Genomic DNA, 22,832 nt, shown 5'->3' with positions numbered 1-22,832 from the left:
AATTAGGCTCCCGGACATTAACCCTTGTGAGGTGGGTAATTATAATTATCCCATTTTACAAAGGCCAGTGGGAACCAGCGGAAGTTTCACAAAATCAGATCCTATATATCTAGAGTAAACATACAACAATCAAGTATTACTAGCATCTCAGAGGGTCGTGGCAAGAACATGTAAACCTCTGGAGAGGAGCTCAGCTCACCGGACATCCTGAGATGGAATTGAATCCTGCTACTCAGTTACCTTGAATGGCATGTCTAGCAGGAAGGGTGTAGCAGAAAAAGAAGGGATGAAATGATGGCTGAATAACAATACTACCAAAGAGTTATACAGTGCTTTTTAGCTAGAGATTTCTTTACAAAGGAGGCAATGCTATTATCTCTATTCTACACATGGGGAAACTGAGGCACAGAATGAGAAAGCAACTTACTCAAGGTCACTTAACAGGCCAGTGGTAGGAATAGAGGATAGTGTCCTATCCACTAGGCCACACTGCCTTCCTGGATAAAGAGGGCTGTAGAGCATTGCCTTATGGAGGGAGACTCAAAAGAGTGGCACTATTTCATTTGGAGAGGAGAGCAGTGGCAGCTCTATAAAATGCTGAGTGATGCAGCGAATCAGGCATCCCTGTTTACTTTTTCTCCTACTCAAAGAGACATTCAGTGAAACTACAAGGTAACACATTAAAAACTGATAGGAGGAAATATTTTTACATAAGACATAATTAACCTGTGGAACTTGCTGCCACTGGATATCATGAAGGCGAAGCACTTAGCAGGATTCAGTAAAAGGATCAGACATTGCTGTGGAGAATGAGAACATAGACAGTTACATTGGATGGGGTTTTACACCAAGGGTTACAAAACCTCCTGTTTCAGGACATCAACCAGTCTTTGACCTGGGGGGAAGCAGCTTCCCCTGTGGGCAGGTTATTCCTGGCCACTATCAGGTTCTTGCACCTGTCTTTGAAGCAGCTGGTGAGAAACAGGATATGGGACTAGATTGTCAAATCCGGTCCTATAATGTCTGTGTTGCCCATTAATTACTATGCATGTCATTAGTTTAATCTCTTTCTCTGTTGTCTAATTTGCATATCTAAAAGTCATTCTCATTGCACTGCTGTAACGAGGCTGTGGCCCATTGCGCCAGTGGCGACCAGGGCTTGGAGTTGTCTGCAGGACTGGTTTAACATAGATCCATGAGTTTCAGGACCATTGTGATCATGTCCTCTAACTCAGCTCAGAGACCCTCAGCCAGTGACTTCCACATCCCACCCAGGACTTCTGGCTGAGCTAGAGCATCTGTGTTAGACAGGTGCCCAGGCTGGATTTAAAGCACCTGCTCAGAGCTGTGTGTTTCTCTCCCCTTGCCCCACTGCAGCAGTCGCACCAAGAACATGATGTGGTATGGAGTGCTGGGGACCAAGGAGCTTCTGCAGAGGACCTACAAGAACCTGGAGCAGCGAGTCCAGCTGGAGGTAATCAGAGGTGCTGGCCTGACCTGGGGGCCATAAATCACTGGGGGGAGTGTAGGAGCAGGAGCTTGTGTGTTCAGCTAAGTGAACATGCATGGGCTCCTGGATAGATCCCTGTTCTCTGCCAGGCGTTGGGGTTTAGGTGCTGAGATACTGTAGGAATGGGGGCCACAGATAGAGCTAGAAGCTAGGCTGCCAGGCCACAGCAATGCTCATTTCTCAGTCCCCCTGCCTTAGTGCCAATCTCTTCTCTTGCTTTGTGTTTGCTTGTGTCATGGAAACTTCTTCCTTTCAAGACAGAGCCCAAGCAGAGGCACTGAGTCCCAGTGCTAAGCAGGTTACTGAAAGCCCAAGCAGATATTCGTAGGAAAGCCAGGGACTCTCCAGTTGTGTTTGTGCTGGAGGGGTGTGTGCATAGATTTCTCACCATTGCTCACCCCGGCACAGCATCACCTGGTGGTGCGAACAGGGGGAGCCCTAGTGTAGACAAGGCTCCTGCATTTTATTTTAAAACCAAGTATCCTGACCCTGCTTGGGTTGGATTGGACCATGGGTTTGCTTTGGTAATGAGGCACAATGGGGGGATCAGCACGGGACCTGAGTGAGTTCAGGCTGGCGATTCTCTGGGTGTTTCCTGTTTTCTGTTGGGGGGGGCAGGGACTGAATGTTAAAGTGTGGTCAGGGCCTTGAAACAGTGGTGATACTCCAATGGACAGTGGCTTCTGCAAACCAGCCCCACGCCACTGCCCAGAATCCCTGACTTCCTTGAATTCTCTTAGGCCTGGGCTGTGTTTCACAGCCAAATGCGGGAGTTTTCTGGCGTTCCTGCCTGACGCCTGCTTTGCGGGCAGATCTGAGGGTGCGGCTGGGCTGGCAGGTGGTGCCTGGCACACACTGAAGATCTCAGCCTGTCTTATCTTCTCTTTCAGTGTGACGGGGTGACCATCTCCTTGCCCAGTTTGCAGGGGATTGCCGTGCTCAACATCCCCAGCTATGCTGGTGGCATCAATTTCTGGGGCGGCACAAAGGAGGATAATGTGAGTGCTGGCTGCGGGGCGGGGTTGGAGGCTTCTTTGGCTAATGGTGCCCATGGTAAATCTGAAGGTGAAATGCCTCAGTGCAACTGTAACAAGAGACTTGGTATCCATTTAGGGACAAAAGAATTGCCAGACAGATCTGCCCCGGGTCCACTTGGTCTGGTCTCCAACCTCCCGTCATATGGATCAGCCCAGGGCCCATCTAGCTCAGGCCCTGATTCTGACAGAAGTGTGTACCTGGGTGGTTTTGAGGAAAGGTGGGGAGTCTTTCTCACTGGGAGGCACTGTTGTCTAGTAGCTAGAGCAGAGAGAGCTGGGGGTCAGGAGGCCTGCAGTCTAGGCCTGACTCCACTACTGACTCCTTGTGGCCTTAGGGGTTCACATCCCCTCACTGTGCCTTGGTTTCTCTATCTGAAGTGGGGCTACTCCCTTTGCGAAGGGCTAGAGCAGTGTAGAGCTCTGTTTTTATGTGCACACCCCGAGCTCATTGTGTTCCAGTGCACAGCCCTGACCTCCAGGGGTTGTTTGTGGCCAAAAGCCTGAGGTTGCAAGGACCCTTTGTGAGGAGGCCGGAGCCCTTAGGGGCGCCTCGGGCCATGTCTGTGTGCCCCACTCCCACTCTGCCTGTGGGTGGCTGTGTGGGTAGCTCAGGTCAGTGGCAGCTTCCCCTGGGGTTTTCTGCCAGGGCCTCCCTCCACTCCCCCCTTCTTGTCTCAGCAACTGGACACACCTCCCACCCTGGCTCCACTGTCATTACCCTGCCGCTCCATCCTCTGGGGTCAGGTGGAGAGTCCCTAGAAATGGAACTTAGCCTAGATATAGAATCATAGAATCATAGAATATCAGGGTTGGAAGGGACCCCAGAAGGTCATCTAGTCCAACCCCCTGCTCGAAGCAGGACCAATTCCCAGTTAAATCATCCCAGCCAGGGCTATGTCAAGCCTGACCTTAAAAACCTCTAAGGAAGGAGATTCTACCACCTATAGACAGACAGACACAGAGACCCATGGATGGACAAACACACACAGAGATGTACAGACACACACAGAGACCCCCAGGCAGACAGACATGCACACAGCTGTGTAGACACAGACACAGAGACCCAGGGACGGACAGACATGCACACAGCTGTATAGACAGACAGACAGACACAGAGAGCCCCAAGTGGACAGACAGACACGCAGCTGTATAGAGAGCCCCAGAGCGTGGTGAAGAGGGGTCCAGGGCGGTGGCTGTCATGGGGCTTTGCTGTTCTTTGCAGAACTTTGGGGCGCCCTCCTTCGATGATAAGAAGCTGGAGGTGGTTGCTGTCTTTGGCAGTATCCAGATGGCCATGTCGCGAGTCATCAACCTGCAGCATCACCGCATCGCCCAGGTAAAGCAGCGCCGCCACAGGAGATCAGCTGACCCTTGGCTGGGTTCCACCTGGCTAGGCCCCAGGTGGCTGGAGGCCCAGATGGGGCCTGTCTGCAGGGGCCAATGCCCCCATTGCTGCCTCCCTCCCATGGAGCCCACGGAGGTTGAGGAGAGAGCACCCTGGGCGGAAGAGCCTGCAGGAGGTCAGGCAAGGGCAGGTGTGGGAGTCAGGCTCCTGACCTGTGAGGAGGGGAAGGGGGGTCTCCAGTAGGGCTGGTGGGTAGGGAGGGCCTGCTGCTGGTATGGGCAGGGAAGGCTCAAAGCTGGAGGCAGCAGCTTATTCGTTGGGGGGAAATCTGCCCCTGAGGCCCCCCATGGTGGGGTGGGGGTTGGAAGCAAGCTCTCCCCACATTCACCCCTCCATGGCGGTACCTGTCCCGCAGGGCTTGGCCCGGCTGCCCACACTGGCCATCACGACCTGGCACGTGGGGTCGCTGCGCCACTCAGGTTTGGCCCAGCCACCCATTCGCAGGGACTGCGCCATCGTGTGTCAGGTTGCAGCGCTGCTAACTCAGATTCCATGGGTTTGGGGTGCCGGGAACAAACTGCCCCTTTTGTCCCATGCCCCCCAAGCGCCCCTCTGTATCTCACTGGGGCTGTCCCGTGCCCCGTGAGTGTGCAGTGCCCCTGCCAGCGCAGAGTGGTGAGTTCTGCTCTGGGAGCATGGCACACCCACGTTGCACAGGGCATCAGGTGGGCCAGAACTGACGCCCTGCGAGTGGTGTGTTTGGGTAGGCCGTGTGCTGATGGAGAAGCACAGAGTGGGTCTGCCTATGATACAGCTCTGCGGCAGCTGGAGGTGGGATTCCCAGCTCAGGCAAAGGGACACATGTCAGCTCTGCTTGAACTGATGCCTGATGCCTGCCCGAGCATGTACCCAGGACTTGGGAGGGATTGGACTCCAGTGGCTAGCCTGAGCCATGCTGGCTACGCGGCTAGTTCAAGTGGAGCTAATTTGTAGCCAGTGACCCAAGCTAGAATCAGGCCTCCCAGCAGGGTCTGCAATCTGGATGCACTGGTGACCCTGGCAGAACCCAGCTACTGAGCCAGGAGACGTGGCTCTGCCAGGAGAACAGAGTGCCAGCTGGCAGGAGACATGGCTTTGCCAGCATGTCCTGGCATCACAGACAGCACTTCCCTGGCATCAAGCCATGGCAAAGCTGCGATTTCTGGGAAAGTTTCTTTAACTCAGGCCGTGTGAAGCCCTGGGGCCATGTGCGCTGCCTTGCCGTTTGGTGCCAGCCTCCTTTCCTGTGCTTGTCTGGCAGTGTCGGATGGTGAAGATCACGATCCGGGGAGACGAGGGCGTCCCAGTGCAGGTGGATGGAGAAGCTTGGATCCAGCCTCCAGGGATCATCAAAATCCAACACAAAAACCGAGCCCAGATGCTAACAAGAGACAGGGTAAGACCTGCCAGCTGCCCTTAGACTTGGGGAGAGGTGCCCAGGGTAGCTGCGGCTAGCATGCAGCCATTCTACCTGGGGCTAGGACCTCATCAGCTCTCATGAGCTAAACAGGCCTGGTCCTGTCCCATAGCTGGATGGGGAACTCAGATGTGGTGCTGCTGAGTCAGTCAGAAGAGCCCTCTCCTCTGAGCTAGCACTGGGCCAGTGCCTGTGTGGTGCTAGCTGGGTGCTTTGCTGGTGGAGGTGCCATCTTTCAGACGAGCCTTGACTGGCTGGGCTAGTTAAAGATCCCAAAGCTCTTCCCCCAAAGAACTGGGTGGTTAATGAGATTCCAATGCAGGTAACTACATAGAGTTGCTGTTAAACATCTGTCCTGTTCCACCCCAGAGGTGGCTGCATTTCAGCAGTGGGAACAGTGATTGATGCATGCCAGTATTTGGGGTTCTTGGAGATGACATGACAGCTGCCATTGTCCTCTCCCAAAGCTGCTGCACTGAGCTCTGAGCCAAGGGATGCCCTAGTGTGTCAGTGTGGGGTGGCAGGGGCCGTGCAGGGGTGAATGCCAGCTGCCTGGCAATGTCTATGGAGGCAGTGCAGTGTCAGACACCCGCAGCCACCATGTTAGCAGCAGGGTTGCCTTGTCTCTCTGCAGGCCTTTGAAAGCACCCTGAAGTCGTGGGAGGACAAGCAGAAGGGCGAGGGCTACCGAGCCCTGGCGCGGCCCCGCCTCAACTCCCAGCAGTCCATGGAATACCTGACCGACGAGGAGTATGGCCAGATGCAGCAGATGGCTCACGCTGCGGAAACCCTCATCACCAGGTGGGCTGCAGTGCCCGTGGGACAAGGCAGGGGGGCAGGCCCATCTGGAGCTGGCTGGGGTTAGGAGGAAGCACCTCATGCTACTCAGTGGTGCCCCCTGTGGGTGGTGAAGGAGCAGTGCAGAGAGGAGTCACGTTCTTCCCAGCTCTTGGGGTGGTAGCTGTGCAATGGCGTGGGGGTGGAGGGGCTCTTGGGGATGCAGATGATCTCCGCTGAGCTGGGAGTGATGTTGTTCTGGGGGCCCTGCTCTCCCAGCCTGGATCCAATCCCCCACATCCAGGAGAGGTGGTAGATTGAGAGGGAACCATCACTCCAGGGCGCTCAGAGTCCTGAATCCCTAGGGTAGCCCTGCAAGTGTCTGTGCATGGATGCACCAGTGGGATGGACAGGGACTCCTTCCCAGGGATCCCATCTCTGCACATGGATCCTGGCCCATGGGCCAGACTTCCTGTTCCCCAGGTTAGAAGCCAAGGGAAGCTGTGAATTCCCATTAGGTCCCTTCCTTTGTTTTCCTGCAGGATCCGTGAGGCAGCCACAACCCACAAAGCCATGGAACAGGAGCTGGCCCATGCCGTGAACGCCTGCTCCCTGGCCCTGAATGAGGCCTTTCCCAACAAGAGCAGCAGCGGGCCTGAGGTGAGGGTCACAGCCCGCCTGGTGTCACATCCAGGGGGAGTGAGAAGGCAGGGGATGAGCACGTGGGTGCAATCCGAAGAAGAAGTGGCAGCAGGGAGGGCAGTGGAGAGAGAGACAGAAGATTGATTAAGGGGGAAGCCAAAGGCTAAATGGATATTATAGAGCGAGCCAGTAAATAAATAGAACAAGGAGCTAAGCAAGCTATAAATAGACCAGGCGAGCCAGAGACTGAGCTACAGGCAGAATACAAATGCAGGAGGCTGCCTGGCTGCATGAAATGTCAGCACCCGTCCCCGCATCCCACATGAAATCCACTTCTCTCTGTCTCCACCTGTCCAAACATGCTGTGGGGGGAAGCCCTGTCCAAGCCCTGGGCGATGGGGTCGTGTGGGTTTCCATTACTGAGCTCTGCAGGTTTGTGTTGCTCAGAGATTCATAGCTTATAAGGCCAGAAGGGACCACTGTGATCATCTAGTCTCACCTCCTGCATAGTGCTGGCCCGAGGACTGCCCTGAATTAATCCCATTTGAACTAGAGTAGATAGTTTAGAAAAATGTCCAGTTGTGATTTAAAAATTGCCAGTGCTGGAGAATCCACCACGACCCTGGTAAGTCGTTTCCATGATTAATTCCCCTCACTGTTAGAAATTTACCCCTTATTTCTTGTCTGAATGTGTCTAGCTTCAACGTCCACCCATTGGATCTTGTTAGACCTGTGTAAGCCTTGGCTGCTCATGGTGACAAACCTGACCTTTGTTTCCAAAACTCGAAAATTTTGTGAAAAACCGACAGTTGAATCATGTTTACAGTGTTGTAGTAGCCGTGTTGGTCCCAGGATGTTAGTGAGACAAGATGAGTGAGGTAATATCTTTTATTGGTCCAACCTCTGTTGGCGAGAGAGACCAGCTTTTCAAGCCACACCGAGTTCTTAGTGGGAAAGGTACTGCGAGAATCACTGCTAAATGCAACCTCCCCACAGACCAGGACACACCAACACAAAGCGGCACCAGACCCCGCCAGAACAACAGATGCAAAACCTGCAAACGTATCTCCACTGCTACAATGATCAACACCCCCAGACCACCCCTTTCAAGATCCATGGGTCCTACATGGGGCTATCACATGTGGTGTTCCTCATCCAGTGCACTAACTGCCCCAACAACAACTGTGTGGGTGAAATCAGACAATCACAATGCTCTCGAATGAACTCACATAGGAAAATGATAAAAGACAAAAATACCCTCTTTATTGTGAGTGAGCACAGTTCTGACAAGGCGGTCACTCGCTATCTGACCTATCAGGCCACATCCTCAAAGGAAACCTGCACAACACTTTCAACAGATGAGCCTGGGATCTTAAATTCATTACTCTACTAGACACCAAAAATCATGGACTGACCAGAGACCCTGGATTTATGGCTTATCACAACAATCTGTAACCACTGACCCCTTTTTTTTTTGTACTATGATGACAGAGGTGTTAACGGGCCGCTTTACCTTGAATCGTCCCTTATAATATGTGCTAACTACTTATGCTAAAAACGATCTGTCCCACCATACATTTAGCTGTGATGCTCAGAGAACCTTTCCCAGACCCGAAGAAGAGCTCAGTGGAGCTCAAAGGCTTGTCTCTCTCACCAGCAGAAGTTGGGCTAATAGAAGAGGTTACCTCATCCACCCTGACAACTTAATCAGAAAGTCATTATCTGTCAGGGACCTGGGGAATGTTTTAGATGAAAGTTTGTGGACAGTTCTGACCCTGAAAGGCGCCTGCACAGTGTGTGTGTGTGTGGGTGCTCCTACCCTATATTCCGGCTAATGGCCCTGTCTCACCACTGCCCCCTGTTGGATGAACTGAGGCCTGTTTGAGTGTTTGCACCACCTCCTATAGATACCAGCCATGCCTGGCAAGGCTCTATACAGCACCTGGCACAGCAATCAATGTTCTGTACATGCTGCCAGTCACTGCAGTACTGAGTGATGCAGTATGATGATAGAGGCAGGCTCCAGCGCCAGAGCAGGACCTGTTTTCCCCTTCCTGGGTAGCAGTGTCTGCTCAGCAGCATCTCTGATGGTGTATGGGTTTTCACTAGGAGTTGGTGCTGGCTCTGAATGTGCTCAGACCACAACGCACGCTGATCTTGCCCACTAAGGCCTCGGGCCCGACAACAAGCTCCTTTGCCTCTGCCGCCCAACTGTCTTGTTCTGGGCAGATGTAGTTTCTTTGTCCCTGAAGATGGTATAGGTCCGAGGCTATGGAAGATGACATGGTCCCAGCCTAAGTTCCCTCAAAGCTGTGCAGCCACACAGCAGGCTATCAAGGGCCGCGCAAGCGGGGAGAGGCGCCCCTCCCCTGAACCCAGGCTGCTGCAGTGAGAGAGGGCTGGGGGGAGTCCTCTCTCCCGGTTGCAGCTCTCAGGGCAGTCTACACCCCAAACCTGTCATCCCTGTTCCCACCCCAGAGCCCACACCCCCAGCCGGAGCTCTCACCCCCTCCCTGCACCCAACCCCCCTGCCTCAGCCCTTAGCCTCCTCCCACGCTCTGAAATCTCAGCCCCACCCCCACAAAACATCACCTCCATATTGGTGCACATAACAGAGTTCATTCTGCACATGGATGTAAAAAATTAGAGGGAACATTGGTCCCAGCCCCCAGTCCCCTGCATAGGCGCTGACTCCGTGGGTGCTCTGGGGCTGGAGCACCCATGGGAAAAAATTGGTGGGTACTCTGCACCCACCAGCAGCCAAGCTCCCCACCCTAGCTCACCTCACCTCTACCTCTGCCTCCTCCCCTGAGCACGCCGCAGTCCCTGCTTCTCCTCCCAGCACTTGCTTTACAAGCTCTAGGAGGGAGGAGTGGGAACGTGGCGCGCTCTGGGGAGGAGGCAGGGAAGAGGTGGGGCCGGGGTGGGGATTTGGGAAAGGGGTTGGAATAGGGACAGGGAGGGGGCGGAGTTGGGGTGGGGACTTTGGGGAAGGGGTTGGAATGGGGGCGGGGCAGGGGTGGAGTTGGGGCAGGGGCAGAGCGGGGGGGGTCGAGCACCCACCGGCGCCAGCAGAAGTCCGTGCCTATGGTCCCCTGAAGGCTTTAAATGCTAGGCCAGAGCCCAGAGTGGATGTGAAGCATGCAGTGGGCTCAGGAGGCAGGCTGCTATGTGGAGAACAAGCTGGCATCTCTGGCTTGCCTCGGCTGATGATCTAAGGGAAGGGGAGGTATGGAAGTACAGGCCTGAACTGATGAGAACGTGCGCCTCAGCCAAGAGGGCGAGGGGGCAGCAAAGTCTGCGGTTTGCTACTGCTTCCTGGCAGTGCTCGAAGGCTTTGTCCTGCTCCACTGAGGGCGCTAGGGTAGGGGAAAGGACCGTGACACGGTGTAACCAGACTTGCAGAACCCAGCAGCGTCCCAAAGCACCTCGCCAACTGGGAAGGGGCAGCATATCGACTGCATTGTCCCATCAGGCCCTGGTCCCTTAGCACCGCTTGTCTCCATGTGCCTGCTTACTAACATTGCTTCTCTCTCTCCTCTTTCTTTGCACCCATCTCCTCTCAGTTTCTGAGCAGAAATGCGGCCGTGGATGTGCCAGTTAGCGTGAAAGCCCTTTACACTGAAACCAGAGCTTTTCTGGAAGGAAAACTGGTGAGTGCATGGCTGGTGAGGAGCCAACGCCCTAGGGTGCTTAGTCTACTCTGCTCCAGACTGTGGAGGGGGGCGGGGGGGGGGCTGGTTTGTGAGATTCCCTTACATGAACCCCCCCTTGCATTCAGCATGGAGATCAAAGCTGTGGCAAATGGCAGAACATGCTCCAAGCTTCATGCTGCAGGACAGGGAAGGGGGCTACTTCCTGTGGAAGCTCTGGCAGGGACTGGAGGATGTGGTTAGGTGCAGGGTGCAGGGGGAAGCTGGTTGGGGGGGCAGGGCATGAGGGGAAGGCATGGGGAAGCCCAGGAGGGAAGAGAATGTAACGTGAGGTGTTGAGCTGAGGCCCTGGGGGTGACAAGACTACCCGAGTTCTCATTAGATCACAAAAGTAGCAGTACTTTGACTGGTTCCTCCCTCAAACCAAGCTCTGCCCTCCTGATGGCAAAATGAAATGCCTCAGTAAACTGTGCTGAACTTTATAACATGATCATCATCCCTCTCCTTGCTTCCGTGCTTTGATCAGCAGCAAAATGGGTACTGTTCATGGGTGGGTAGTCATCATTAGGGCCCAGAGTTAATAGATCGCCAAGACAAACAGAGCTATTAGCTAATAGAGCTCTTGTTTCAGACTGTCTGCAGTCTCAGGCAGACCTCACTGGATCAGTTACTCTTGGTGCATGATTTGAAGGTTTTCTTTTGGTAATCATTGTAGAGATTTAATTTATTTTTTTTAAAGCCAGCTCAGCTTTTGGAGCAGTGGGCAGCAGCCCCTCCTGCAAAGCACCCTCTTCCTGACATGCCATGAGCAAGCTGGTGTGACCATCGGTCATTGTAGGGTTCAAGGGCCACTAGATGTGTGAAGCGGGGAGGGGACCAGCCCCACCGCCGTGGCCTAAAGCTGGGTGCTGACCAGCCCAGTGTTAATGGCAGAGTAAAGGAGGACATCACGCTGATGTCAGCCAGCATTGCTGCCACTCTAACGTGGGCTGCCAGCTCGGTGGTCTGTAGTGAGAGGTGTGGGTGACACAAATGCTATGCCACTCTCCGTGCCTGGAGCTGACTGGATGAGGCAGTTATTTCCCAAACAGGTGGATGCCCGCTGTTCCTCCCTGTTCCTCTTGGAACCAGGCTGTGCTGTGTGCCACCTCCTAGCAGCACCTGTTCCCCTGCATGCCAACTCTGTGTGCCACGCTGCTCCCAGGCACCCTGCACCGCACAGGAACCCAGCCAGATATGGCATCAGAGGTGCAGCCGGAGCTGTTTCCTTCAGCTCTCCCTGCCTGGGCAGGGAGTGTGTGAAGAGGGGAGAATGGCTTTAACAGGACGGTTAAATCCCCCCCACCCCACCCCCAGAAGCTCCACCGGGAGTGCAGCTCTTTCCCTTGCTCCATTTCCATACAAACTAACCAGAAGATGGAACTTCCATCACGAGCTCCCTCCTCTCCCAGTTCTGTTTAAAGTGGCAATGAGCTTGTTGCGCCAGTGATCAAAACTTGTCCTTGATGTCCCCACTTCTTGACACAGGCAGGGGGTTCAGTTATCCCTGAGCTAAGCAGCCTTCCCAGTGCATTCCAGGCTGCTGCAGAAGGGCAATTCTCTGTGGCTTTGAAGACAGCTACCAACAGGCCTCTTCCACGCCACCTGGCACCATGACGCCACACCCCCAACGCTGGCCCTGAGGCAGTTAGTTAGCCCCATGGCGGTCACATGCTGGCTCTCTGTTCAATTCATTGTCAGATCCTGATACTCGACTGAGAACTGAACTCTGCGTGAGTGCTCAGGGTTCCAGGACACTGCTGGAAAGACCCCAGCAGTGCCCTGGACCATGAATTTGGAACAGCCAAAGCAGAGGTGGGTCTTGAAAGATCTTTGCCGGGTTTTATGCCAGACTCATTCTGTGAACAGGATGTTCATTCTGTGAACAGGATGTTCATTCCCAGTCTGCTTTCATGAAGTTGGGCAGGGAATGGCAGCAGGGTTTGGACCTGGGAAGTTCAGCCCCACAAGCATAGACTTCAGCCTCTGGAGCTAAGAGAGTCACTCTGCTAGCTGTTAGCAGTAGCAGGCTGGCTTTCTCTGTGAGCTCAAGCTACTAGAAGGGAACATGACACCCACTGTTCTCGGGTGGATCATGCTTGTTCTTTACTTTAGCACCAAGTTTTAGTAGAATATTTCAGAGACACATAGCCCCCTCCCCCTCCCTTTATGAACTCTGGGCATGATGAGAATGGAGACAATTTAACACCCAGTTTTGCTCTGCCTTTTTGCATCTCTGATCTTAGGCAGGTTAGTTGGTCAGTGTCATTTGGGTTTAGTTGGTGTCACTGCAGGGCTTTCATGTACCCAATTGTAACTGCAGGAGTAGCCAGTCAAAATACTGCTGTCATTGGAGATTTTGTTTCTAAAGGGAACACTCCCAGGGAGCTTAGGTTCTGTAAAGGTGAAGTCCTGGCCTCGCTGACATCAGAGGAAGTTCTGCGATTGACTTCAACAGAGTCAGGAGTTTGCCCCGGGTTTTACAAAACCTAAATGTGGGGCCTTGACCTTGTCCCTTAGCCCAGGTGCCCTCCTGTCCCAGCAACGGGGGCTGTTTGAGAGATGGGGGAATGATGGGAACGGACAGCCAAGCAATCGGTAACTAGCAGAGGCTGGTATCAATCTCAGCAGTGAAACCCAAAGGGGAATGGGCAGACTTCCTCCCCGGGGCTCATCCTTGTGGTTAGCTGAGCTCCAGTCCCAAGCGGATGGAGCCGTAAGGCAGGTCAGTGCATCGTCCCTGCCCGTCCTCTCCAGCGGTACCCACGGCACGCGCTCGCACGATGAGCTCTGCACGGGACGCTCATGGCTCTCTCCCCCAATCCCCGCAGCAGCTGGACTCCCCACAGCAAGAGGAGGGGCTGCAGAGAGCCCTGAACACCGTCAGCCAGGAGCTCCAGAGGCTGCCCGACATCCACTGGCTGGCGCCCATCATCAACTCCGCCGAGGAGGTGGGTGTATGGGGCCGCTCGGGGGCAGTTTGGTGGGTCATTCCTCCTCCTCCCCATGCTGGCAGGAGCCTGCCTGATGCCATTGCAGCCAGGGAGGGAGAGTCAGTGAGGCAGCCTGGCCTAGTGACCAGAGCGGGGGAGCTGAGTTCTCTTTGGGTGACCCTTGGCAAGGACCCTGTTAACGAGCCTGCGCTGGGCCCTTCGCAGCCCAGCCCCTCCCATCCCACTGAGCTGGCTTTGCGTTAGACTGGACCATCCCCTCCCCCATCCCTTCATATACATCCATCCTGAGCCCCGTGCTTCTGCAGGGGGCTTAGCACCCAGAGCCCTGAGAATCAATAAACCATTGCAAATAAAATGGGACTTGGGCCTCCAGACTCTTGCATGAGTCTCCCAAGAGACTGCAAGATCTGTGTCTGCCTTCCTCCTTCTCCCCGCCTCCCCCTCCCTCCTCTGCTGTCCTCACTCTGGCCCTGACCCTGCAGTCAAATCTGCCCCGGCAGACCTTGCTTGGGTCCTACTAGAGTCCTGAGCCTCCTCATGGGCCTGATTGAAGGCCAGGATCAGGGCCTTAGATTATTATCTCTTCACAGCAGGGGCCCAGTCTGAATAAGATCCCCCTCTGTACGGTGCACTGGGAGTCTCAGCTGCGCATGTGTCAGATGTTGCTGCGATGATGGGGCCTGCTCGGAGGGGGCAGGGGTTTTTGGGGAATCCGGAATACTTGGAGCACAACGTGTCTCTGGGATGCCCAGAGCGGAGAATCAGGGCTGGCAGGGGAGGGAGAGGTGCACATCCTGTGAGCAGATGAAGAACCAGTACTGGATTTCTCCATCCGGTAGTGCAGCTAAACGTACAAGAGACTCCCATTGACTTCAGTGGCACTTGCTCATGTGCAGCAGCTGCCTTTATCGGGCCTGTTCTGCTCTCTCCTGGTGACTCTTCTGGTGCCCTTCTTGTGGCTGTGTTCCTGGGGGCACAGGCCGTCCAAGAGGAGGGTTTATCGTCAAGGGAGCCCAGCAAGTCTAACACCAGCCCTGCTGGCCTCATTACAACAGGGTTGCAACCTACTTTGGGGTCCTGACCCACAGTTTGAGAACCGCTGTTCTAACCCCGTTCGGTGGTAAAAACGTCTGTGTCCTGACTAGACTACACCCTCCACAGACGCTAGGACTGGTGGATCTGGGCTGGCTTGAATCGCATCGGCCAGTGCTGGGGATGCCAGGGCAGAGCTGGGATAGAACCCAGGTGTGGTTAAGCACTGGCCCGTGCTGCTGGCAGGGAGAGGTGGGCATCTGAGGAGGGCATGGAGTGGCACAGATGAAATGCATGGCTTGTGAACCTAACCCGTTATCCTCTCTGCCGGCCTCGGGCACCAGGAGAGCTCCGAGAGCAGCAGCAAGAGCAGCCTGAAGCTACGGATCAACATTCCCAAGCCCAAGAAGGACAAGGTTAAGTTTCAGAAGCTGAAATCCAACAGCATGATCCCAGGTAAATCTCTCCGGAGCAGTGGGCTAGACAGGCAAAGCAGCCTCCGCCTCCCAAGCACTAGGGAATGTCCTGGACCTGCCATGCTACCAACCAGGTACACTACTGCAGCCAGAGTAAATCTGTACCATGGTGTTGTGTCGCTGGAGGGCACTTAGACAAGGTGAGCAGGGCAGGCTGCGAACCTGTCTAGAGCAGCGCCGCAGGACTGCCTGCCCCTCTGCCCGCCAGGCTGGCTCTGATTGCAGCCAGGCACTGAACCATGCTGAGGATGGAGTGACTGGCACAGGGCAAGGGGCACAGCTTGCTGGGTTGTCAGCTCAAAGCTCCTCTCTCAGAGGAGGGAGTTATAAAAATGGAGTTTAGAAAGAAATGTGCCTCATGGGAGGATTTTCCAAAGTGTCTAGGGGATTTAGGAGCATGTCCCGTTGACTTGCTGTGGGACTTGTGGTCCGAACCCTCTCAGACGGGTTTGACTGTCCTCCCGCATTGGCACCAGCTTTGCAAACAGACCCAGTGCTGAGTCTCCCAGCCCCGGCTGCCTCGCTTGCCCGAGTCTGGCCCTCAGCCCCACTCCATGTCCCGGCCCCCTGGTGCAGGCAGGAGAATCTCCTCAGCAAGTCTCAGGCATGGAGAGTTCAGGGCTTCCTCCTGGTGCCTTGGTTCCTTATTGGGAGCAAGGGCTGGTGGTCGGTGCACAGGCTCGGCAGTCCGTTTTCACCTCAGCTCTGTCACACTCGCTTCGTGACCCTGAGCCCATCAGTAAATGGGCTCCCCCGGGGGCATGGGCTGGACTAGGCAATGTTGCGGTACTCTCAGATCTAGCCCTAGTGCATTACTCCCATGCCCGCTCAGGGGGCCTCCCTATGCCCCCTGGCCATCCGCATGCAGGCTGGCTTTCAGGCCATACCCCGTTCTTCTGTCTCCCAGGGAGTTTGCAGGGCTGCAGCAGCTGTAAAGGGAACGGAGAACCCTAGCCTCAGGGCTTTTGAAACAAGCTACAAGTGTCCCTAGCCTCTGTTTGCCAGAAGCTGGGAATGGGCGACAGGGTATGGCTCACTTGATAACTGCCCTTTTTTATTCATTCCCTCTGAAGCACCTGGCATTGGCCTCTGTTGGAAGACAGGATACTGGGCTAGATGGATCTTTGGTCTGACCCAGTATGATCGTTCTTATGCCAGTGTTTTGTGTGGAAATGTCTCTGGAGTGCTGGGGCCATGAAGGGGAGCGTACGGGGCAGGGTCTCCCGGGGCCTCGGAGGGGAGCGTATGGGGCAAGGGGCTCTGCCTCCTGACCCCTTGGAGGGGAGTGTAAGGGGTGAGCAACTCAGCTCCTGAGACCAGTGCTTGGCCTCTGTTCTCACCACACAGCTTGGTCTCTTGAAGAGATCAGAGTCCCGAGCTGTGTGTCCCGAGACGTGGGGCCCTGGGGGCACAGCAGCTCTGTGCTGCATGGCTCTGGTACTGCGCCTTCTTCCCTATCAGGGACACGTGAGCAGGGCACTCCTAAATCGCAGCTGGCAGGTTTGGTTTTGCTTTTCATTCCTGCGGGCTCAGGGGATCGGTTTGACCATCAGCATCCTGTTGGGTCACGTGCATCGTTCAGGCTAGCGCTTGTCCCAGCCATTGTGTGAGCCGTGCGCTGCTCATGGTGGACGTGAGAACTGGGCCATACGCACATGGCTCGAACTTCAGTGACTGTTAGGCCTTAGCTCTCCCCAGGCCCCAGAGCACATTTCTAAGCCCTCCACTGAGAATGGGGAGGCCAGCTCTAGCATTCCTGATGTTTTGCAGGGAAAGCAGGTGGGGGAAACCCCTTTTCTGGGCATGAGTGGAACCGTTCACAGCCCACCGGCCTTTTTCCCTCTCACTGGGCACCACACATGATAGACTCACTGCAATGGTTCTGTGCCCCTGCTGGGCTAAGGCGTCCCTTTGCAGGCGCCTGGCTCTCCATGCAGCATGTTAGGTTGATGCTCTCAAAAAGAACTGTGAGCCATACTGAAACAGCTGTCGCAGGTCACGTGACCTCCAGGGCCAAATCTGCACCCTCCAGGTCACCTACTACCCCAATCCCAGCTCTCGTGCTGCTGTCCATGTAGGAAATAGAGATGGGCCGGGTTGTGAGACCCTGGGTTGCTTTGGGAATAGTCCCTGTGCTAGGGAGGTGAGGGAGCAGAAATCAATGGGATTCCGGCAGGGCCCCTCTCCTGAGCAGAGCTGCCTGGAACAGATCCTGGCTGTAGCAAGGGAGCGTTTCCATCTGGGGGTGCGGGTGGCACCCGAGCCCCAGGCCTGCGATCCTGCCATGCTGGAATGCTGCTGCCTGCTGCCTGCGCTCTCACCCTGCCTGGCTTTGTGCTTCCCTGTGTGTGCGCGTGTTGCTTTCGGCTGCGCCTCTGCCCACTTTTCGCTGCTGAGTCGATCGTCTTTGCTTTCCCTTTTTGCTAGTGGAGAAATGGGGCGCTGAGGAGGTGGCGGCCTGGCTGGACACGCTTGGCTTAGGGGAATACAAAGACATTTTTTTCCACCATGACATCCAGGGCTCAGAGCTGATCCTGCTGGAGAGAAGAGACTTGAAGGTACTCGCATGACTTGCTTTTCTGACTGCGGCAGCGTGGCTCTCTCCACCAGTGCCCCATTGAGCTGCATGGGCACAGTTATGGGCAGAATGCCACCTGATTGGTGCAGCCTGGCTCCTGGCAGAAAACCATAGAATGATTGTAAGCCAGCTTGGAATTGCATTGGCAGGGCTGCGTTGGCATGTTAGCCCTTCACCTGGAACCCAGTCATTGGCACGGCACTTGAATGGCAACGGCGGGGCTGCACTTGCATGCTGCACCTGCCCTATGAGTCAGTGTATTTGCATTTCGCTGTGGGTGGTGCCACGCCATCAGAATACGGGCTCCTTGAGAACCAGGGGAGGCATGGTGTTGCTGCACAGCCCCGGCTTCCCGCAGCCAGGGGGTGGGATGGTGACTCCCAGCCAGGGACTCCATAGCACAAGCCAAACCTCCATTCATCTCCTCCAGCTACCTGGCCCGGGTGATCAATGAAACACCCGAGTGAAGGTGGGGCTTGGGAATGGGATCCAGAGCCTACCACCCCCAGGACACAGGGTCATGCTCATTCCTAGGAAGCCAGGTGAAATGAGCTGAGAGGAGGTTTGGGGTGGGGAGTGGGAGAATTGCCTACTGAGCAGGTGTCCCTATCACATCTGGTAGCAGTAGGTCTCTTCCTGGCAGACAGGCCCAGAGCTGAATTGGGCCGTGGAGACTGCACCCTGCTCTGAAGGAGCAGCTGTGCCATTAGCCTGGAATCATTTCTCTAGGCTACTGAAAACAGCTGTTCCTCCAGTTAATACACTGAGGGCCAAATCCACACCGGTGCTTGGCGCCAGCCTGCCATTGATTCACACGGACATTAGAGCCTGGATAACTTGAAGAGTTCTTTTTTTTAATTGTTGAAATGTCACATTTTTTGTGGAAACTTTTGTCAAAATCCATCTGATTTCATAAAAATTTCAGTTTAGCCGAAACAGCATTTTCCGACGGAAAACATCGAACTACAATTTTTCAACCAGCCCAGCCCCGCTCCCCCGACCAGCCCTGTCTGCCCAGTACACATGCCCTGCCCCACTCCTACCAGCGCCCTGCCTGCCCCAGTTCACACACCATGTTCCAGTCTCCTGACCAGCCTGACACCTGCCTGCCCAGTACACACTCCCTGCCCTGCTCCTCCGAGCTGCTGCCCCCTCAGCCTGCCTGGTTCAGATACCTTACCTCATTCCCCTGACCAGCCTCCCTCCTGCCTCCCTGGTACACAAGCCCTGCCCAGCACCCCCAACCAGCCTGCCCTCTGCCTGCCCCGTAACCATGCCCTGTCCCACTCGCCTGCCCCCTGCCTGCCCGTTTCACATGCCCTGCTTCTCTCCCCCAACCAGCCTGTCCCATCTGCCTGGTGCACATTAGCTTGCCCCATTCCCCCGACCAGCCTGCCCCCTGTCTGCCCAGTACACAGGCCCTGCCCCGCTCCCCCATCCTGCCAGCCCCCTGCCTGCCTGGTTCACATCATGCCCTGCCCCACTTCCCTGACCAGCTTGCAACCTGCTTGCCCAGTACACAGGCCCTGCCCCGCTACCTCTGCCTGACCAGTAAACACACCCTGCCCCACTCCCCCATCCTGTCAGCCCCGTGCCTGCCTGATTCACATGCCCTGCTCACTCACCTGAGCAGCCTGCCACCTGCTTGCCCAGTACACAGGCCCTGCCCCACTACCCCTGCCTGCCTGGTACACACACCCTACCCCACTCCCTGATCCTCCCAGCCTCCTGCCTGCCCAGTTCACACACCCTGCACCACTCCCCCGACCAGCTTGCCCCCTGCCTACCTGGTACACATGCCCTGCCCCACTCCCCTGACTGGCCTGCCACCTGCCTACCCAGTACACCGGGCCTGCCCCGCAATCCTGCCTGCTTGGTACACACACCCCGCCCCATTCCGCCAGCCTCCTGCCTGCCCAGTACACACATGCTGCCCCGCTCCCCCGACTTGCTGCCTCCTCAGCCTGCACAGTATTTGTGTATGTGTATTTGTCAGGTGCGTGTTTATTCAACCCACACTTTCTCCTCTCTTCTTTTATTCAGGATCTGGGGATAACAAAGGTGGGCCATATGAAGAGGATTCTCCAGGGAATTAAAGACATCAGCAGCCATCCCTAGCAAAGTATATAAAGGGAAAAGAATGCGGCCAGTGACCGTGATGAGGAATCTTAATTCTGGATGGGCCCTCTAGAACCTGAAATCTAGAACAGGCACTCTAGAACACTAGCAACTTCACAGTCATTCTAGAACGCTAAACACCTAGGCATCTGTTCTCAAGCATGTTTGTTCCTGATGCAGATGCATCCCATCAGCAAACGGCCCAGAACTGGATGCTGTGGAATCCTTACACTAGAACATTTCTCATCACCACTCTCAAGCGTGCCCCTGAAGAGTTTACATTTCCATGTTTGCCAAAGATCATTGGTCTGTGCGTCTTTGCCCTTGATTGCCCTTGTGGTTTTGGTTTCTGTGCTTGATGGTTTCAGGTCAGCAGTTCATTTCCATACGTACCTGTGAGCAAGAAGGAAGGATCAAGCTGTATGTGTGCTGCTGGGGTTGCCAGGTTTCCATAGCAGCTGAATCACATTTAGTTGGCTACTTTCAGGCTTCAATGTGAAGGAGACGGAGTCAGGTGAGAGCAGGCAGCCAGCAGCAAGTGGTGAGGTGTGAGCAAACGCCATGAAATGGCCAGATCTGTGAGATTACGGCGCCAGCTGGGGCCCATCGGAGGCAGAACACTCGACAGTGTCAAAGGCTACGAGTCCTCATGTCCCACCTTCAGGGAGGGACAGTGCCTCTTTGACAGGGCTATGGGGGAACGGGCACTAGGGCATGCCTCACCGGCACCATGGCTTTTCTAGTCTTCATTTCAAAGCTGTGATACGTTTGGGCTCGTGGCAGCGTATCCTGTCCTGGAAGGGTACAGTGCATGCTGGGCCACCTTTCCTGCCCGCGTCTCGTCCAAAGGCCGCTCAGAGCAGCGTGTGTGTATATTGCTTTAGTTTGCCAGTTTCCTGCCTATGGAATGTAGCTGGTTCCTCCAGCAGTACTGGGGCGTATTGGGTTGTCTGCTGAGACAACTGGACCCTTGTCCTGGCCCACCGGCCCTCATTCCTCTTGGCTTGGTTGTTTTGAGCCAGAGGTGATGGAGATCCCTTTAGCCTCACGGCACTACATGGGTAGCATGTTGGTTCCCTCCTCTGAATACCAAATCTCTTGGGTTCCAGACCTGACTCCCATTGATCCCAGGGGCACGTTAGCCTCGTGAGCCCCACCTGAGATCAGGCCTCCCACTGTCCGTCGCACCCAAAGGCAGCTCACGTTCCCTGCCACCATTCAGTGCCATTCAAGAGGCTTCTGCGAAGTAAAAATGGGGAACTCAAGGCTCCTCCTAGCCTGGAGCAGAGGAGGGGGCTCCTTCCAGGCATCGAGGGGGACCAGCTTACGCAGGCTCGAGAACCTTCTGACATTTCAATATGGCAGCTTTGGAAGTTGTAATAGTGAAATACACCACAAAAAAAAAAACAAAACCCAACCTCCCACCCTGCTCCACTGTTATTCAGCCATAAAATGTATTTAAACTCTGTAAATAGTTTCAGAGAAAACATATTTATTGCAGTGAGATGTAAACCTGTAATTTATTCTGTCCTGGATTGAACTGGACTAGGTTGGTGCAGCAGGTACTCCAGCCTCTGACAATTACCAGCCACCAATGCTCCTCTGGTAGTCGGAGGCCTCTGATCTCTTCCTCGCGCTTTGATGTTAATTTGGAAAAATTGCCCTGCTCAATGTAATAAAGAGTCACCTCCCAGCTTCATTGCCCCAGAACAGTGATACAAAAGGAAGAGGCAGTCATGAAGGTGGGAGGAAATTATTTGATTTTGAAAAAATCTCCTTGAAATATTGAAAAACTGGTAAAAAAAGTTTCCCACCCCTTGTGATGTCGTCTAATCAGCTCTATAATTGACCCATCCCCAGGCCTTTATGAGGAGCCAGCATTAAACCCTCCCACTCACTGGGAAAGGTGAGAAATCACTTAAACTTGAGTCCAAAATTTCAAGCAACTGCCCATTGTGGATGTCCAATGTAAGCTGCCTGGAGATTGATTATTCCAGAGGGGCTAACAGCTCACACCTTCTGCTGATGCCTGCTGGCATGGCAGGGCCCAGCATTTGTGAGAATCAAACTCAGGGTGCTTCCTGTTGGACACCCAAAAGGAGTGGCCACTTCTGAAGAGATGAGCTTTCCCATTACACTGAGACACACACATGGCACTGGCCCTGCAGTAATGGGGCTGGGAGGAAATCTTATGCTTTAAGCTTTGTCCTAAAGTTCCTACAGCTTCGGGGGATGAAACCCGTTCCTTAAGGGCTGGGTTTTGCTCTACAGCAGTATTGCCACTGGCCCACGGACAGCACTAACAGGGTCGCCTCAATGCAAAAAGGTGTTTCCTTCTGACTAGGAGCTGGGCCCACCTGGGACTGCATTTCACCCACTGGTGCCATGTTCTGCTTAAAAGTGCCACTGTGGCTGCAGTCCAAGAACTGGTGAAGCAGCGGGAGAAGGCCAGAGCAGCATGGACTGACCTGGGATACCCACCACTGCCATGGCCTTTGCGTATCACTCCATGGAGGAGCCAGGAACCAGCCACCCTCCAGCAAATCTGCTGTTAGGACAAAGCATTAAACACAGCCGCCATGGACTCTTGTGCAATGGCCCCAAGTGCGGAGGGGAGCTGTGTGTTAACACTGGATGGCAGTGCAATGAATCACTTATGAATGTATTGTAATATCACTGCCTGGACCAGCCCTGGTCCCCACAGAGCGAGTTATAGGGCCTGGCTTTGGGGATTGTCTTGTGAGGGTTGGAGTCGTACCTCCATCACCCACCTTTGTCCTGCTGCGTGTGCCCCAGATAGAGCCATGCACCCAGGAGGCTGGGGCAGGTGTCAAGGGAAACAGCCTGCCTGTGCTCTCTGCAGGCTGGGTGGGGTAGTGCTGAACTCTTGTGCGCTAACCTGTGATCCAGTGGGTGGTGTGTATAGTGACTGTGAATGTAGGGATGGGGTGGGGGGAGGGTGTACATGGGGGTGTTTAAATGACCATTTCCCCAGAGGTAGCTGCTGCCCTATATAGTCTCCATAGCATGGGCTGGGCTAGGCTGGGCCCAGGGGGGAGGGGTAAGAGCCTGGGATGGGAAAGGCCAGAACGGTTAGGCTACTGCAATGCTCCCTCTGGTCACCACATAATGCAGGGGGAGGGGGTTCGACACTGCCCTTCTACCCTTCATGCAGCCCCAGGGACAGGGTGTCTCCCTCAGCTTGGTCCAAACTG

The 22,832-nt window shown here is 54.8% G+C and overlaps 1 protein-coding gene across 3 annotated transcripts in view; it reads left to right on the top strand.

Moving 5' to 3' along the window:
* The window catches only part of DGKK (diacylglycerol kinase kappa), a 149,804-nt gene extending 127,252 nt beyond the window's left edge, over positions 1 to 22,552 (top strand). Inside the window, exons 20-30 of one of the 3 annotated variants that reach the window (XM_074964311.1) lie at positions 1,378 to 1,474; positions 2,401 to 2,508; positions 3,770 to 3,883; positions 5,193 to 5,327; positions 5,983 to 6,149; positions 6,668 to 6,785; positions 10,334 to 10,420; positions 13,294 to 13,410; positions 14,790 to 14,901; positions 17,349 to 17,479; positions 19,543 to 22,552. In XM_074964311.1, the coding sequence (XP_074820412.1) occupies positions 1,378 to 1,474; positions 2,401 to 2,508; positions 3,770 to 3,883; positions 5,193 to 5,327; positions 5,983 to 6,149; positions 6,668 to 6,785; positions 10,334 to 10,420; positions 13,294 to 13,410; positions 14,790 to 14,901; positions 17,349 to 17,479; positions 19,543 to 19,617 (1,261 nt within the window). In that variant the 3' untranslated portion in view covers positions 19,618 to 22,552. Of the gene's footprint in view, positions 1 to 1,377; positions 1,475 to 2,400; positions 2,509 to 3,769; positions 3,884 to 5,192; positions 5,328 to 5,982; positions 6,150 to 6,667; positions 6,786 to 10,333; positions 10,421 to 13,290; positions 13,411 to 14,789; positions 14,902 to 17,348; positions 17,480 to 19,542 lie in introns of all 3 variants that reach the window. The other 2 variants (XM_074964310.1, XM_074964312.1) reach the window with 2 other exon arrangements.
* Positions 22,553 to 22,832: the final 280 nt, after the last annotated feature.

The sequence above is a fragment of the Natator depressus genome, chromosome 9 (assembly GCF_965152275.1).
Source record: "Natator depressus isolate rNatDep1 chromosome 9, rNatDep2.hap1, whole genome shotgun sequence".
NCBI classification, from domain to species: Eukaryota; Metazoa; Chordata; order Testudines; family Cheloniidae; genus Natator; species Natator depressus.
This window is presented reverse-complemented; position numbering and strand designations above follow the sequence as displayed.